At 37.6% G+C, this 17923-nt stretch overlaps 1 protein-coding gene across 1 annotated transcript in view; it reads left to right on the top strand.

Moving 5' to 3' along the window:
* GIPC2 (GIPC PDZ domain containing family member 2) overlaps positions 1 to 17601 on the top strand; it is a 95303-nt gene extending 77702 nt beyond the window's left edge. Inside the window, exon 6 of the mRNA XM_065910447.1 lies at positions 13502 to 17601. Within this exon, the coding sequence (XP_065766519.1) occupies positions 13502 to 13647 (146 nt within the window). The 3' untranslated portion in view covers positions 13648 to 17601. The remainder of the gene's footprint in view (positions 1 to 13501) is intronic.
* Positions 17602 to 17923: the final 322 nt, after the last annotated feature.

Below are 17923 nucleotides of genomic sequence, written 5' to 3'. Positions count from 1 at the left end.
AGTCTTGACTTATCTATTAAGACTCTATCAGTTGCAAATAAAAAATGAAACAAATGAACTCAAGAAATCTCCAACTGGTTTAAGGGAAAATAGGAGGGAAAATGTCTTGGTTCTTACAGCTGAAAAGTTCAGAGGTAAATCCTGCTTCAAAAATGGTTAGATCTGGAGTTCTCATGCTGTCATCAGGATGTGGTTTCTCGTCTCTCAATTCTGGCTTCATTTCAGGTCTTCATGGTATCCCCTAACAGCTTCAGACCTTCCCTCATGGAGCAAAATTACAGTCATGGCTCCACCCTCTGCATCTTCTTGGTGGCAAGCACAACGGGAGAGGGGGAGGGCCTTTTCCAAGTCATTCAAACAGCATGCTCAGAATTGTCTCATTGTCTCAAGTGAACCAGTCACAGAGACCAAGGACGTGGTTAGGTCTGGGTCACAGGCTCTGTCTGTGGAATAGAGAGAGACTCTGAAGTACAAGCGCTGAGATTGTGAAGGTCCTGGCCCCTCCCATGTTGAAGCAAGATGATTAATAGAGAGTTCCCTTTAAGAAGGGCAAGTGGATGCTGGGTGGGGAAATAGTGAGTGAACATGATAGTGGTGGAGTTTGTCACCTGTCTGCATCTGTGTGTGTTGGAAATTATTTATTTATTAGATATCAGATATTTAATAAATTTATTATTATTATTATTTTTAATATTTCTATTACATTTAAAAATGAGCATCACAATAAGGCTAGTTACCATGTAAGTGGAATGTTTTAGATAACCAAATGCTTTGTAATATGAAATTTCCTCTACATAGAGGCACTAAAGAACTAGATGGTCCTGTGGTCTGAAAGAGTTAATATGCATGCGCAGTTTCTCCTCTTCCATCAGAGAGTCACAGGCAATGGGTGGCAAATTAGATGTGATTTGAGAAAAGTTGGGGTTTTAAAAAAAATTTAGTGTTCTGTCTATATTTGGTTAATGTGCATGTCTTATTTTTCTTTTCTTTTTTTTTTCAATTATTTTTATTAGTTGGAGGCTAATTACTTCGCAGCATTGCAGTGGGTTTTGTCATACATTGACATGAATCAGCCATGGAGTTACATGTATTCCCCATCCCTATCGCCCCCACACCCGATTCTCCTGGGTCTTCCCAGTGCACCTGGCCCGAGCACCTGTCTCATGCATCCCACCTGGGCCAATGATCTGTTTCACCATAGATAATATACATGCTGTTCTCTAGAAACATCCCACCCTCGCCTTCTCCCACATTAATACATTTTTTAAAGTCAAAGATTTAGACTATTTTGTTTACTTGCTACCAAGTAAAGTATTTTACTCTGCATCAGCTAGAAATATTGAAAACTCATTCTTCCTTTTCTACTTCTACTTATCTTCTTTTTTTCTTATATACTTTGTCCTAATTTCTTCCCTGCCTCTCTGAACTTTAAAAACAAAATTTATGTTGGCTATACAGATGATGTAATTTAAAAAAAGGGTACTCTTTTCTAGTTCCTTAAAGAGAAATATAAAATTTGCTTATAATACCTCCCTGCTGTACATGGATCCAAAGTAAGAGCTGAGATGATCCTATAGAAAGAAAGTGCTTTAAAACATTTCTCCCAGCCTGTTTGTATTTGGAAAAATAGAGAGATTTGCATAAATGATGTGGGCCTGTAACAGTTATGCAAATGAACTTGCCAATGAAAGTAAAGGGGATTAAGAGATGTCAATATTCTTAAACTTAGGTGAAGTGAAAGTTGCTCAGTTACGTCCTATACAGTTCATGGAATTCTCCAGGCAAGAATACTGGAGTGGGTAGCCTTTCCCTTCTCCAGGGGATCTTCCCAACCCAGGAATTGAACCTAGGTCTCCCGCACTGCAGGCAGATTCTTTACCAGTTGAGCCACAAGGAAAGCCCAAGAATACTGGAGTGGGTAGCCTATCCCTTCTCCAGCAAATCTTCCCGACCCGGTTATTGAATAGGGGTTTCCGGCATTGCAGGCCAATTCTTTACCAACTGAGCTATCAGGGAAGCCCGCTTAAAAGCAGGTATTATATGTTAGAAAAATAATCTATCTCTATTCAATTAAGAGGTTTTCATATTGTATACTGTATAAATATTATAAGATTTAGGAATTAGGGTATCAGTTGCTGGGTCTTGATAAGCTTTAGGAGAACCACACTTTTCAAAAATGAGAACTTAAAGTAGTGCTCAGCTTTAGAACTTGATTTTGGGCATAGGTCCTATTGCTACTTAAGTATGAATTAGGCATAGCTAAATAAATTATATTTAACAATAAATCTTTTGTTATTAAAATATACAAGTGTATAGGGAAGAGTGTTGGGCAATGGTACAATAATTATAGATGAATTAAGAAACAATCTTAATTAAAGTAGGGTCCTTACTTTAAGGATCAGTTTTCTTTCACTTTGACAAATTCAGGGCACTAAACATTTCTCACAAATTCCTTGTAAATTAACTAGTAATCACTTTATAAAGTTAATTAATCATCTGTAGCAAATTATCCAGTGACACAAAAAGTCATCATCATTATACATGATTAGCAATGTGATCAGTCACCTAGGGAGGTAAAGTTTAAGGAAAGTAATTATTTGGAGAATGTCAGCCATTGTTAAATTAGGAATTTCTCTCATTATTTCTATCTGATTAGCATGAAATATGAATCACAAATGTGACACTGATTCAACAGACAAATGAATATACTTGTTTGTATTCCAAGTATTTCTTAGAAATGTTAGTTCTTAATGCAAATTACATTGATATCATGTTATTTTGGAGTTGTTAAAATGCTTTTGTTAAAAATTTAAAGAAGTAATATGGCAATAAAATGACTAAAACCTGAAACCCTATCCTCAGAAAAGCACTAGTATGTATTTACCATTAGGAAATGGAAAACAATTTGAATGAGTTTATGAAGGGGTCCCCTGGTGGCTCAGTTGGTAAAGAATGCAGTCAGTAAAGAATACTTGCAATGCAGAAGACCCTGGTTCGATCCTTGGGGTGGGGAAGGTCCCCTGGAGAAGGGAATGGCTGCCCACTCCGGGATTCTTGCCTGGAGAATTCCACGGACAGAGGAGCCTGGCAGGCTACATCCTCACGGGATCGTAAAGAGTCAGACATGACTGAGCAACTAATACTGTGTTCTTCTACTATTGGAAGGGACTAGTACTTCATTTGGTTGTAAAGTTGTGACCTATTTCACAACCAACCCAATGTCGGCCAGTGTGACTTGCCTTGGTATGTTATCCATGGGAGAAAATGGTTTCTGGAAGATTTTGAGTCCTGTAAGACCTTATATGAGACTGACCTAACTTAAAGGGAAGTTATCATGCAAGTTTCTTCATGAATATTTAAGGCAGTTGTGTAAATTGTATATGGAACTAGAGTAGGTTCTGATGATTTCAGTTTAGGAGTTTGGAGATCATCCCAGCAACTTCAGAATTTTAGGATTTCTAATTTATAAAGAAATCTAGAAATGTGTCGGAAGGAAATTTGAATGATAGTTTCTTAGTAATTTTTTTCCTGGAAAATCTTTTATGTGCTAAGCCACTTCAGTCATGTCCAACTCTTTGTGACGCTATGGACTGTAACCTGCCAGGCTCCTTTGTCCATAGGATTCTCCAAGCAAGAATACTGGATTGGTTTGCCATGCTGGAGATCTTCCCCACCCAGGTATTGAACCCATGTCTCTTATGTCTCCTGCATTGACAGGCAGGCTCTTTACCTCTAGCGCCACCTGCGAAACCCTGTAAAATCTTTAAAGCTCTTTTAAAAGTGTATGATAATATTATTTAGAGATAATAACATTTCTTCCTAGAATTATTTTCTTTTTTTTCAGTGAATTCAAAGTAATGAACACTATAGAAAGTCATTCTTCTCAGATAAAGCCAATGAAATTTTGGAAATAGATTTTCATTAAACATTCTATGCTGGCTCTGTTTTTTGATGTTTGACACATATGTAAGTTGCTTGAAATGGGTTGATATTTATGGATAGTCTTAGGGAAAGTAAGTGTTGGAGACCTTACATAGAGGCACAGTTATAGATTTAATGGTTAAAATGAATAATAGCGATTACTTACCTTTATCTAAATCCTGCTATGTGCCATTTTCCAGATTTGAGGACAGATTCAGAGACATTTGGTAAATTGTATAAAATCAGCTAACAAGCTAAGGGCTGAGATTTAGTTTTGGGACTTTGATTCTAAGATTTTTCACCTGCAGTGGTATCTTATATCTAAAAGTTATGTTTAAGTATTTAAAAATTAAAAATATAAATTGACCTATATCACCAAAATAAGTTTGTAATTAATAATAACTTAAAGGTTATTGAGGGTGTTCCTCATAGCTCAGTTGGTAAAGAATCTGCATATCAATGCAGGAGACTCAGGTTTGATTTTCAGGTGGCTCAGCTGGTAAAGTATCTGCCTGCAAAGTGGGAGATCAGGGTTCAATCCCTGGGTCAGGAAGATCCCCTGGAGAAGGGAATGGCAACCCACTCCAGTATTCTTGCCTGGAGAATTCCATGGACAGAGGAGCCTGGCAGGCTACACTCCATGGAGTTGCAAGAGTCGCACACGACTTAGTGACTAAACCATCACTAGAACATGTTAGCTAGCATCCTTCGTGGGGCCTGTGAACTTCCTCCTGGACCACTTTTCTCCCAGAGATCTGCAGATATTTACATGGCTCATAGTTACATGCATCTTCTGATATTTCCATAGCTCACTGCCTCACTTTCCTCAAGACTTTCCAGCTTCCCAGGTGCTAGCAGTAAAGAACCTGCCTACCAACATAGGAGATGTAAGAGACGTGAGTTCGATCCCTGGGTTGGGAAGATCCTCTGAAGGAGGGCATGGCAACCCACACCAGTATTCTTGCTTGGAGAATCCCATGAACAGAAGAGGCTGGCGGGCTACAGTCCATAGCGTCTGAAAGAGGTGGATATGACTGAAGCGACTTAGCACGCAAAGATTATTCAGTAGCGGTGTTAATATAAAGGTATTCTCAGTATCGCCACTAGAGGTCAGCACTTAGCTGCTTTATTTGGTATCACAAATTCTGCATTTTAGTGGTATATTTTTTTGCCAGGTTATATTCAGGTGATAAATATTACTGTGGCATATTGCAGACCTAATATAGTTAATAGATTAAAAGCATTTTAGTAGCTGTCACTATGTAAGTGTAATAAAACTTTCTAAAAAGTACTTCCTTTTTTAAAAGTTTCCTTTGCTTTTCTCTTAAATCAGAGATTCAATCTTTTATAATACTAGCTTATTTTTCCTGTAAAACATATTCAAAATCTATGTTTATAATTTATAGACATATCAAATTTATTAACATTAGCAAACAATTCATAATTTGTTCAGGGCATACTCTGTTCTTAATTTCTTTTAAAATATATAGTAAATTACAGATTTTGCAAAGATCTATGGGGCACTATATTACATACAATGTTTCCAGCATAACTAATTGATACTTTTCTTGCTTCTACTAGACCAGGGGTTCATGGAAGGCAGATAACTTACTCCGCTTTTAATCCCAGCTCCTACCCCAGTATTTCTCCAAGAGTAAATACTTGGTAAATGTTTGTTGACTGAATGTCTGTTAAGAGGCACAAAAATAGTGAATCCACTGGGAGTAAGAGTCCTGATATCTTTTTTGAAGCTTTAGCCATTGGCAAATTTTAAACTTTGAACCATAATTTATGGTTCAAAAAAGGGTATGATAAAAAACCACCTTATTGGGTTGCCAAGGCATTGCATTAAATATGTATAAAGTTTCTGTCGCATCATGAATCACAGGTATAGCTATTATCATTCTCAGCAATGATCACTAACAATCATTACTAGTAATAGTGGCAGTGGTTGTAAAGGTAGAAGCATGTAGTGGGTCTGGCCAACTCTAGGGCTGTATTTAGGATGGGAGTTTTTCTTTCTGCTGTGCCAACATAGTGAGGTTGTACAGTTAGGACTTTAAGGTGGTTGTTTGGGCATTTTAAACCATCTTCTTTTTTCTTTTTTTTTCATCTCATGACTAGGGAACACAAACCAGAGATTGCAAGTCAGGGTAGATCTGATTCAGTGTCCATCAGTGAACATCTGATCCTGGTCATTGTTGCCTCCAGCATTTAAGAGCATCAGTCATATGCACCGTTATTTTCTGCTTCTGAATGGTCCATAGATTTCCTTATATCTTTTATTTTTTGCTTTATTGAAATTTATTTATTTTTAATTGGAGGATAATTATTTTACAATATTGTGTTTGTTTCTGCCAAATATCAGCATGAATCAACCATAGGTAAATGAATATCCCCTCCCTCTTGTATTTTTTATTTGTGCACATCTTATTTCTTCCTTAAAGAGATTGTATATCACCCATATGTCATTATGATCTTCAGGTAACTGTCTCAGTAAAGGCTGTCTGTAGGCCCTATGACAAATATTTAGCATTGTTGCCTAAACAAAATTCTGAACTTGAATCCTACTTTTGCAATATTTTAAGTTTTGGCTTCTCTTTCATTTCCTGGCTACAGGATCAGAGTTCTGGGCCTCACTTTCTTGAGTGTGTGCTAACTGTGTGGGTGCAAAAATTTATTAAGTGTAATTACAAGGATTCTTTCTGTACCTACCCATCTACCAGCACATACTGTATATAAGATTCCAAACTAGTTCCCCTGGGCATAAAAGACTGACTAAACTATTCAAGATCTGTTGGGAGTTAATTTTTTTAATAGGGGTGATATGTAGATGAAAATAATGACAATGTAGAGCAATGTTAAATATGCTCTATAAGACCTTATTCCTCAAAGTGTGGTCTAGGGACTGGCATTACCTGGGGGTCATTGGAAATGCAGAATCTCAGACCTTACTGCAGAACTACTGAAGCAGTATCAGTATTTTGCCAAGATCTCAGGCAATATGTTTACATATTCAAGTATGATAGCACTTTGAAGGCAGAAGGCTTTAGGGAATGCAGATATCACTTCCACCAGTTGGGGACCCAGAATTTCATGGAGGAAGGCGCCTTGAGGGAGACAAAGGAGTTTAATGGTGGAGCTGGGATTAGGAGGAGGCTGTCCTGGTGAGAGGGTAACAGGCAGGAAGGCCAGGGGTCTCCAAATGGAGGAAAGAGGCTGTAAGTGCCAGACATTTTTCTCTCTCTTAACCGGCAGGAAAGAACAAACCAGCGATCTGGTTTTCCTTCTCTATACAAATTTAAAAGGAGGTTTCTCTTAACATTCTGTGTTGCCATGACACCTGGTCTCACCTAAAGCTAACAACTCTCAAACCTTGAGTTAACCAATACATTTCTTTTTCGTATGGAAATGTTGTCTTAAGCTTTGTTAATGAACCCCAGACTCCATCTTCAAGTTGGTTCCGCCAAAGGGCCTAACTTACTTATTCAGGTATTGTTCCCCTAATCTATGTAAACGAAACTATTTGTTGGTACAAGATGCAAGTCAATAGTTTTATGGCTTGGGATGAATTATCTGGTGCCATTCTAGATTTTATGACATTCCTTTCTTTTCATTAACAGACTGTGACTATATAACATACAGCTAAAGACTAGGAGGGGGGTTCTCTTTTGCCCCCTTCTGATGCCTATGTCAGAAGCTTTCTCTATCTCCTTTATACTTTAATAAAACTTTATTACACAAAAGCTCTGAGCGATCCAGCCTTGTCTCTGGCCCCGGATTGAATTCGTCTCCTCCGGAGGCCAAGAATCCCGCATCTTATCGTTCAGCAACAACCTTTCACTGGGCAAAAGTAGGAGGGAGAGGAAAGATGGTTTTTTGGAGTTGTCGGATTTCTAAGGTACAACATTCGTGCAAAGGAGTAAGCCATTTGGGAGGTGGGGGTACTTCGGATCAGAGCGCCAGACTAGGGTGTAGAGTTTTTAAGACTGTGCCTGTGACCAAAGGAATCTTTTCATATATGTGAATGCCACAGTCCAGAGGTGGAGAGGAGCTTCCTGGTCCTTTCGTCTTATTACCTGTAAGGATCAGAGCTGTCCTTTAGGAAGAGACATCCAATGTGCCTCTGAGAGATGGTTTATGACTAGACCCGGAGATTACAGAAATATAACCTCAACAAAAAGCAGGGTAGAGAGATGCTCACCAGTCCCCAGCTGTTCCAGTCATTCCAGCTGAGATGCAGACATGTCAGTGAAGAAGCCAGATGAGGCTTCATATGACTCCAACCCCTGGTGCTTACTGCAGCAACATGAGAGACCCAAGGGAGAACCACCCCGCTGAGCACAGTCAACCCACAGAACCGTGAGCCACAAAGGTTGGGGGTGGTTACCGAGCAGCAACAGAAAACTGCGATGGGAAGCGATGGTGACATCTCCCTTTTAGGACTGTCACAAAGGTTAAAGAAGATTTTTATTTGCTAAATCCTTAGCCCACAGCCTGGAATAAAACAAGCCTTCAATGTGTGTGTGTGTGTGTATTTATTGTGTATATATCTATAGCATAAAAGGAAATAGCATGGTGGCAGAGTGGAGTGAAGATTAGAGAGGTTTACAGAAATAGAATCAAGGGGAGGCAGTTTGGTATACAGGCAGGAAGAGAAAGGTAATAGGGAGAATGATTGCACTGCTAATGACACTGGTAGCAACAGAAGGAGTAGCAGTTCATCCAGAGAGAAGTCATTTGGTTTCTTGACATGCTGCTTGAGATGCTAACAGAACACAGGCTAGAAGACTTGTGCAGCCTTTATTCAGAAAGATTCCTTGTAAACTGTGAGAGAAGTCAGAGATGGAAGCAAAGCGTTGGGACTTCTCTGCAGCCAACCATGGTGAAGCTAGTGTTGTGGTTAAGACCCAAGGCAAGACTCCCTAAGGAGCGAAGGGACACGGAACCTCCCGGTGAACGGGGAATATCAAGAGTCTGTTTCCTGAGCACTTGGTTCTCACTGTGGAAATGCACTCTGAGGGCCGCTTTCCTCCTTTCTTGACTGTGATGCTGCTGAAAGAGCAGCATTCCTTGTAGACATAGGAGCGTTTCTCAGTGGCATAGGAAATAATTTCTAAAATACAGCTGGTACCCACGAGCGCATATGGTTTTACTGCATTGAATAGGCCATAGCTAAAAAAAAAAACAAAACTCAAAAACTTTCTCTCCAATTTGGATTTATCTACTGTATTTTAAATTTTCCTCCATTGTCTTTGTAGAGGTCTCTCTTCCTAATATTTTATAATGGTGATTTTCAAACATACAGTATGGTTAAAAGACTTTAAAAATAGTACTTCATAGCAATTTCTTAGATTCTAACAATATTTTTATTACAATTGCTTTAATGTACACTTCTCTTTTTACCCATGCTATGTAGAAATTTTTGTAAAAATGTAGTGTGATTGTAATATAAAGTTTTTGTACTTCTTCAGTAAATATTAAAACAAAAATATTTCCTCACAGTATTGCAAAGTTATAAACATTGTTTATATATAAACAAATATAAATTTGTTTATATATATGTTTATATATATACATATATGTATATACATACATACATATATACATACATACATATGTTTATAAATAAAAATATAAAACAAATATAAAAATCATTTAAAATTACTTCAAAATAGTTCATGTAATTTATTTCATCATACTAAAGGTGATGTCATGATCCTGTGTCTTATTAAATAAAAAAATGATTCCGTATCTTAGGTTTTTTAAAAACAAAATATTAATGCTAAATTCCTTTCTATTTTTAAGATTTTTTAAAAAAAATATAGATTCTCTTATGTGAAGGAAATGAAGATACTGTGTTGAAGAGATATCTGTACCCTGTGTTTGTAGCAGCATTATTCACACCAGTCTAAGAAAATAGACTTAGCAAATAACCTAAGTACCTATGGGCAGGTGAATGAAGAAGTTGAGGTATATATACAATGGAATATTATTCAACCATAGAAAGGAAATCCTGCCATTTGTGACAGCATGGATGAGACGTGAAGACATGCTAAGTGAAATAAGAGAAAGAAAAACACTATATGATCTCACTTATATGTGGAATCTGAAGACAAAACCAAACACCCAAAACTAAGCTTGTGGAAAAAGATCAGATTTGTGGCGACCAGAGGTGGAGGGTAAGAGGAGGGGAATTGGCTTAGGGTAGTTAAAAGATACAAGCTTTGAGTTGTAAGATAAGTAAGTACTAGGAATGCACACTTGCTGACTCTAGTTAACACTGCCCTAGGGTGTTTATGAAAGTCAAGAGGGTAAACCCTAAGGGTTCTCATTGCAAGGAAGAAGACACTTTTTGGTATCTGTGTGAGATGATGGATGTTCGCTAAACTTACTGTGGTAATCATTTCATGATGTAAATAAGTGAAATCTTTATGCTGGGTACCTTAAACCTGTACAGGAATGTATGTCAATTTTATCTTAATAAAACTGGAAGAAAACATACAGATTCTCAGAAGTGGAAATAGTAATAATATATCAAAGGATGTGAACATTTTAAAAGATAGATACTTGTCAAATTGTTTTTCAAAAGCCAGATTTATTAATACCAAGTTCCACACCAGTATATTTGAGTGTTTGCTTCACTATATCCTGGCCAGCCTTGGCGTAGATTGAAAATAACATAAAAATTTCAAGAAACTTGGCAGGGCTCTTGGGTTGGAACAGATCTGCCTGCAGCTGGACCTCCTTCCCTTTTGAAGTGTGTATTTCTAGGATAATGGTAAATGGAGAAGCTTTGGGGTCATGGTTGAGGCCTGGGGCAAGGTGAGACATGGGGGGATGATGAAGGGAAAAGATTCAATTTTCCCTCACTTTTTATTGCTTAAAATATTTTTTGAGGCAATCTCAAAACTTATAGAAATATCATACAGTACAAAATTTTTTTCTCTTGAACCATTTGAGAATAAATTAGCAATATACTATTGCCCCCAAATACATTAGTGTGTATTTCCTATAAACAAAGGTATTCTTCTGTCTAACCCTAAAATAACCATCCAAATAATGAAATTAACATTGATATATTACTAACATCTAATCACATCCTGTTTTTGTTCCACCAAGTGCCTTAATATCCATTACAGCAAAAGAGCACGTTCGAAATCCTGTGTTATTTTTCCTTGTGTCAATTTGAAACAGTTTCCCAGCCTTGATTTTTATGACCTTCACACTTTTGAGGGGTACAAGTCAGTTATTTTGTAGAATGTGCCTCAGTTTTGGATTATATTTTCATAATAGCATTCAGGTTGCACCTCTGGCAGAAATATCACAAACGTGGTGCTGTGTTCTTTGCATTATATTTTACCTGCAGGCACAGGACTTTGATTTGTTCTGTTTATGATGTTATGTTGATGACTTCTTTAGGTTGTATCTGCTAAACTTCTCCACTGTAAAGTTATCCTCTTCATAATAAGTATTTGGTGAGGACATATTTTGAAGCTATGTAAACATCCTGTTCCTTGTGAATCAACCAATCAACCTTTCATTCATCTATTTGTCAATCAACCAATCATTTCATTATGGATTTTTGGTTTCCTGTTTGGTTCAGTAGGATTATAATTTATGACCATCACTAATTCTGATGCTCAGATTGTTCCTCATTGGTCAATGGGAATTCTTCCACCCTGGTATCTGTGTCTTTTCACATGTTCCCACCATTTTTTGGGAGACATTACTTTTGGAGGAGATATTCTTGGTTCATATTGTACTTTGCCTACTCCAGCCCTGGAATCAGCATTTTGTCTGAGGAACTCTGATTCTTTTTAGATACTTAACAACCAAGATCTGGGTGTTTTGTCTGCTCATTACTATTGGGATGTTGCTTCTCCCAGGCCCTCCCAGTGGATTGGGAAATGTGTGTGTTCATGTCTTTACCTCTATAGCTTTTCATCTCTCTCTAAAAATACATGTTTCACTGATCCCTACAATTCTAATTTAGCAGGGTTCATTCTAGTTTTCTCCTTTTTCCTATTAATCTTTCTCTGACAGTGACAAAACTTGGTTCCCATTATTCAATGTTTATACGCTTATGTGATCCTTGCCCATGTATATAACCAATCTCTCATCAGTGTGACTGCTGTCTTCCTTTCCCCTCCCCCATGCCCCCTTTACCCCCACCTTGGACTCCACCCTATGCCAGGCTGTCCAGCCAAGAGGAAGGCCTTCTTACTTAATTAGGACTTTGACCCTTGCCCCAGGTCACTGCATCCACATCCCACTTCTGCTCTGATTATGGTGCTCCTCTATGGGCCACATCTCCCCCTTCCCCCTAGCCTACCCATGTTAGTACTGAAATGTTTGAGATGAGGAACAGTTCTTAAGTGTCCTTAAGAGACCTAGTGGATTTTAGCTGGAAGGACCAACCTCTTGGCTCATTCATAGAAATCATACAACCTTTGGTTTGTTTAACCTTAACCTGAGGACTGCCCTAGTGGTACAGCGGATGAGAATCTGCCTGCCCATGCTGGGGACACGAGTGTGATCTCCGGTCTGGAAAGAGTCCACATGCCATGGAGCAACTGAGCCCATGAGCCGTACTTACGGAGCCTGAATGCTGCTGCTACTGAAACCCATGTGCCCAGAGCCCGTGCTCTGTAACAAGAGAAGCCAGTGCAATGAGAAGCCTGCTCACCACGATGAGGAGCAGCCCCTGCTTACACAATCAGAGAAAGTCTGTGTGCAGCAGTACCGGCACAACCATATATATAAATATATGTATACAAATATAAACATTAACCTGGGGGAAAAAAGAGGCTGGGCTTTGCTGTTTCCCTTCACCCAGCAGTTTTTCACCCAAGTCCCAGATCGCATCCACACTGTCTCTTCTGGTAGCTAGTGCTTTAGAGGAATGACAAAAAACCTGATGAGTCTTACGGAGTCCCCGCCAGGTGGGGCAGGTCTCATGGGAATGTTTACTCCTGAAGATGCTGGTTTCCCAGACATAGAATATGTCCAGGCAACTCATTAGAAAAACAGAACAAGGGTAGCATCTTCACTTTCTAACCCAAACTGGAAATGGACTCAAAAAGAGCTACCTCAATTCCATGAGTAGACAGATTTCTCCCCCTTCTCTCTAGCTTGATTGCTCCATTACAAGCTGTTATCCTTTGTATTTTTTTCATAGTTGCTGGTGGGGGACTGGCAGAGGGGACAGAAAGAGCTAGTGACTATGGGGAGGTGGGGACGGGTGTACTCTGGGTTTCCTGTCTGAGTTAGCCAAGGGTTTGCTTTCAGGGACTCTTGCTCCACCCAGAGGAACAGCAGCAGTTCCTACCTGATGGACTTCAAGACAGAGGAGAGGTCAGGGGTAGCAGCTGCAAACCTGGGTGCAGAAGATAGATGGTTTAAAATGTCTTTGCTAACTTGATATGTGATGATAGCATCTTATTTTTGTGTTTGTGTGCTAGAAGTATGTATATATGTATCTGTGTAACTTTTAGAAAATGCTTTTCCTGTTGCCCCTTTTCTCAGTCCTCTGATGCTGTTTCATGTATCATTAATTTTTAAAAATTATTTTTGATAGCTACTACAATGTTTGAAGCTGGAAAGGACAAAAGTAATCCAGATGAATTTGCTGTGGCACTTGATGAAACTCTTGGAGACTTTGCGTTCCCAGATGAATTTGTCTTTGATGTTTGGGGAGTCATTGGTGATGCCAAACAGGAATGATTATGATGTGAATGATTGACTCTGGAAGAATGAACCATTGTTCCTTAAGAAAAAAGTAAGATCTGCCTTCAGACACTGTTATGGACTCTGGCTTGGTTTTATGTGTATGAGTACATTCTTCTGAAATATAGTCTTGATTTTGGGGCACTTTTTTAATGCAGTTGTATATGTAGCATGCTTAAAATAAATTACCTCAAATGTAACCAATTTTAATATTCATTCAAAAGCTTTTTAAAAGTTAGTTTTACAGAGTATTTCTAGATAGATTATTTTGTTTCCCATTGATAGCTATGTTTTGTTTTTCACATAAAAGTTGATTGCAGTAGCTTTGTAGTTCTTTTGCAAGATCTTAATGCAGTAAAAACTAGGATTGCAGTATAGTTTGCCTCATAGCATCTTCATTTTGTTATACTAGTTTGAACAGGATGGGTTCAGAACATGAAATGTGAATTATGCCTACTAGATGTCTAGTAACATATATATTTTTTAAACCTGCTGAGTTAGGGGAGGAAGATTCCTACAGCTTATTGAAGTCTAGGGCCTACTTTCTGTGTTTGTTAAAACAAGGATTGATTAACTTTTATTTTTTGCTTCTTTGTAATTGCTTTCTTGATTCTTAAACTTGTTGAAATCTATTGTGTTGTATATGTGTTTGCATGTGTAGAAGAAGGTGAAAAAGAGGAAGATAGCTTAGAAAACATTAATGTTTGATTTTTTTTTTTTTAGCAGTTCTTACAACACTATTTCTTTTCCACTCATACCTATTCTTATGTTACCCTTTATAAGCATTCCAGAGAAAGTTTTTTATAGTCTTTGTAGAACTTTTCTTCTGAAAGATGTTTACTCAGAAAATAGCTGTGTTTGAGGACATTTTTTGGGGTGGTTAAAGAGCAACACTTTTAAGCCTCCTAAACTTTAAAGGAGATACTATCAGAATAGATTTCCCCCAAGTGAAAATGCAGGAGTAAGGGAAAGTTGAGAAAAATATATTATTCTATTACTTTGGAGTTCTAATGCACTCTCTCTAAAACCTTACATTACTGAGAAAATTGAGGGTAAATGACTGTCTTATCACTGTTTCTTGACATTTTACAGATGTAAGGGAGATGGAAATGAATGGTTTCAACATAGATCATTTAATAAGGCAGAGCATGGTGTGACCAAGCATTTTTCTAAAGTGTTAGATGGAAAATGCTGCATGCTGCCATAATAATCGGAAATAATAACCTGTGTGAGGTATATTCTAGGAAATCAGAAGTAGTTCCCTTTTCATGCTGGGTTAATGCTTACATAACTTGTTTTGGTGTAACTTCAGTTTTACTGCCTTCCACCCTCTTTTTCACATACATTTAATTCTTTGAAGCTTGATATTCTTCATCTCATTGATCTGAAACCTTCACAGAAACTGTCATTAACATGTAACAGAAATAGTTTAGAGGAAGTGGATTGTCTTATTGCCCTTGCCCATCATTTGGAAATAGGATCCAGCCTAGGCTGCAGTAATTTCTTGCTGCTTGTTTAGTGAATTTCTTATGGAGGTTCCCATGTACTGTTAATTCTTAATATCATTTCTCATAGAAGAACATACTATAAAAGAGCTGATATTTTCAGGGATAGGAAAGTTATTGGATGACTTGGGAGGCTCACAGAAATATTTCAGTTTAAACAAAACATAACTTTTTTGGCACTAGATGTTAGATTTGAGATGATGAAGCATTGTTTATTATTGATGCTGTCTGCTTCTCTTTCCCTTTTGGGTATAGATGAATGCTGACGCTTGGTGCAAATTCCCTGTGATTTATGGAATCTCATATTTACAAAGTGGTTGTCCTTACCATGATCTCTCTAGAATTTTGATGTGTAAGGTACTGACAATCACGTACAATTGCAACTGTAACTTGCTTGTTAACGTTAGATGAGCATTTATCATTAAGGGTCTTAGCTGGGCACAGGTGCTTCCCTAGTAATAGATTTTTGCCTTGAAATGTTCTCTCTCACGTCTACTGCTAAACTGATAACAAGGTCAGTTTCTTTATGTCATTTTGTTCTCTTACCTGAAAATATATCTCTTTTTGTGCCTTTGGTAAAATTCCCAGTGCATGAAAAAAACAGCTTTTCGGGTCTCACAATCTGCAAGATGGGGCTACCCTTCTGCTGCTACAATGACACAGGCATTTTTTAAACTGGGCCGTATTTCTGGGAAGCGCTAAACATTTTCAGAACTCTGTTGTTTTTTCTCAAAGAACCTTTTTTTCCTAGTGGAGGGTGATTGTTTTATTCTTTTTAAAATGTTGATTCTTGTTTTATTTATTTATTTTATTCTTGTTTTCCTTTCACACAAAACAGCACCTTTCAGTGACCACTAAGAGCTCACTCCATTTTTTTTTTTTTTTTTAATATGGAGAAAATGCAAAGGATGCTTGAACACTGGCTCTGGTAGCTTGGCTCTGACCAGGTCTACACATTCTGATGATTACAAATGAGTACATTTTGGGTTTCTGTGATGTTTCAGAAACACAGTTATGTAATTATACCATGTGAAACTCTTTAAGAATTCAATTATAAAGGTTTTAATCAGTTAACCTCTTTTTGGAGCTGCTGTAGCCAATAGTCTAATATGACAGATATTTAGCTAAATAGAGATAATTTTTCCAAATAATGTTTAATTTGCAGTATTCCCCCACACCTTAAACAAGTAGACATTTTCCAAGTGAGGCACACTTTATTTAGCTCCATGTTGTTGCTAGACCTCCATCAAGTCCAGAGAGAGCCTTCCTGTTTCCTTTAGTTATCATTGCCTCCCTAGCATAGTAGCAAAATGAATTTCATCTGCAAATGGTGTTTTCAAAATAATGGTTCTTCTAATAGAGCATAATTATCCACCAAAGATTTAAAAGAATGGTCATATGATTACCCTTTCACTCTATGATACAGCTGAAAAATATGGATACTAACAGTGTGCTGTGATTCTTGAGGAAGTAATAGATTAAAAGGACTGCTACTGCTACTGCTAAGTCACTTCAGTCGTGTCCGACTCTGTGCGACCCCATTCCTAGGATTCTCCAGGCAAGGACACTGGAGTGGGTTGCAATTTCCTTCTCTAATGCATAAAAGTGAAAAGTGAAAGTGAAGTCGCTTAGCCATGTCTGACACTTTGCGACCCCATGGACTGCAGCCTACAAGGCTCCTCGGTCCATGGGATTTTCCAGGCAAGAGTACTGGAGTGGGGTGCCATTGCCTTCTCTGGATTAAAAGGTGAGTATTTTACTCAAGCTGTGAGTGAGTAAAGAGGAGATGCTATTCAACTCACAGTCCCAAGTATTAGTGTTCTGTGTAAAATTCACTTTTATTATCTTCTTGACACAGGTTGAAAGCATTATCAGAGTAATTTATTATGATTATAAAATGTTTCTAAGATTGTGAAGTGTACCAATGGCACAGCCTGTCCCTACCTGTTACCTGAAAACCTAGTTCCAAGAAATGACTCACGGTTATTATCTGCTAGAAGGGCAAGCAAAAGTTGAATATGACATTTTTTATTTCTTTGGAGGCATTACATCTCCATGACACTTATGTACAGTCATAAATATTTTCAAGCTATAGAAAAAATTAAATTAAAAAAATTCTGAAGGATAGTTTTAAGTAAACATTTTATATTTTGAACTGTTTGTGCCATGCATACAGCTTTGACTATATACAGGTAAAATATTCTATTTTTTCAAAAAGAAATGTTTTTTCTCTTTTATAAAAATCATATCTTATACTTTAAGATGTATTTTTGAGATTGAACTTGGAAATCTATTAATATGTGAAATTAAAAATTATATTTGATATTGTTTAAAAACAGTATTTACTGTATTTCTACTTACAATGTATAAAATTTCATGTATTGATCAAAAATAAATTATTTGTAAAGCTAACATAACTTTATATTTCTTATATTTAAAATAGAAATCCTCAAATAAAAAGCTTTTAATGAAAAAAAGTGATGAGTGTTTTTATGATGAAAACAACAAAAATTTTGGGTTTTAAATGTCAGACTCTTTAGTTTTGTCCAAATAAATGGTGGGAATAACACACGTGATTGTCTAGGCCTTTGTGTTTTTAGCGTGTGTGGTGCTGTGTTTTAGTTGTGCAGTCGTGTCCGACTCTTTGCGACCCCATGGACTGTAGCCCACCAGGCTCGTATGTCCCTGGGGATACTCCAGGGAAGAATACCGGAATGGGTGGCCAAGCCCTCCTCCAGGGGATCTTCCCAACCCAGGGACTGACCCCA

The sequence above is a fragment of the Muntiacus reevesi genome, chromosome 1 (genome assembly GCF_963930625.1).
Source record: "Muntiacus reevesi chromosome 1, mMunRee1.1, whole genome shotgun sequence".
NCBI classification, from domain to species: Eukaryota; Metazoa; Chordata; class Mammalia; order Artiodactyla; family Cervidae; genus Muntiacus; species Muntiacus reevesi.
The sequence above is the reverse complement of the archived record's forward strand: the minus strand, read 5'-3'. Positions and strand labels throughout refer to the sequence as shown.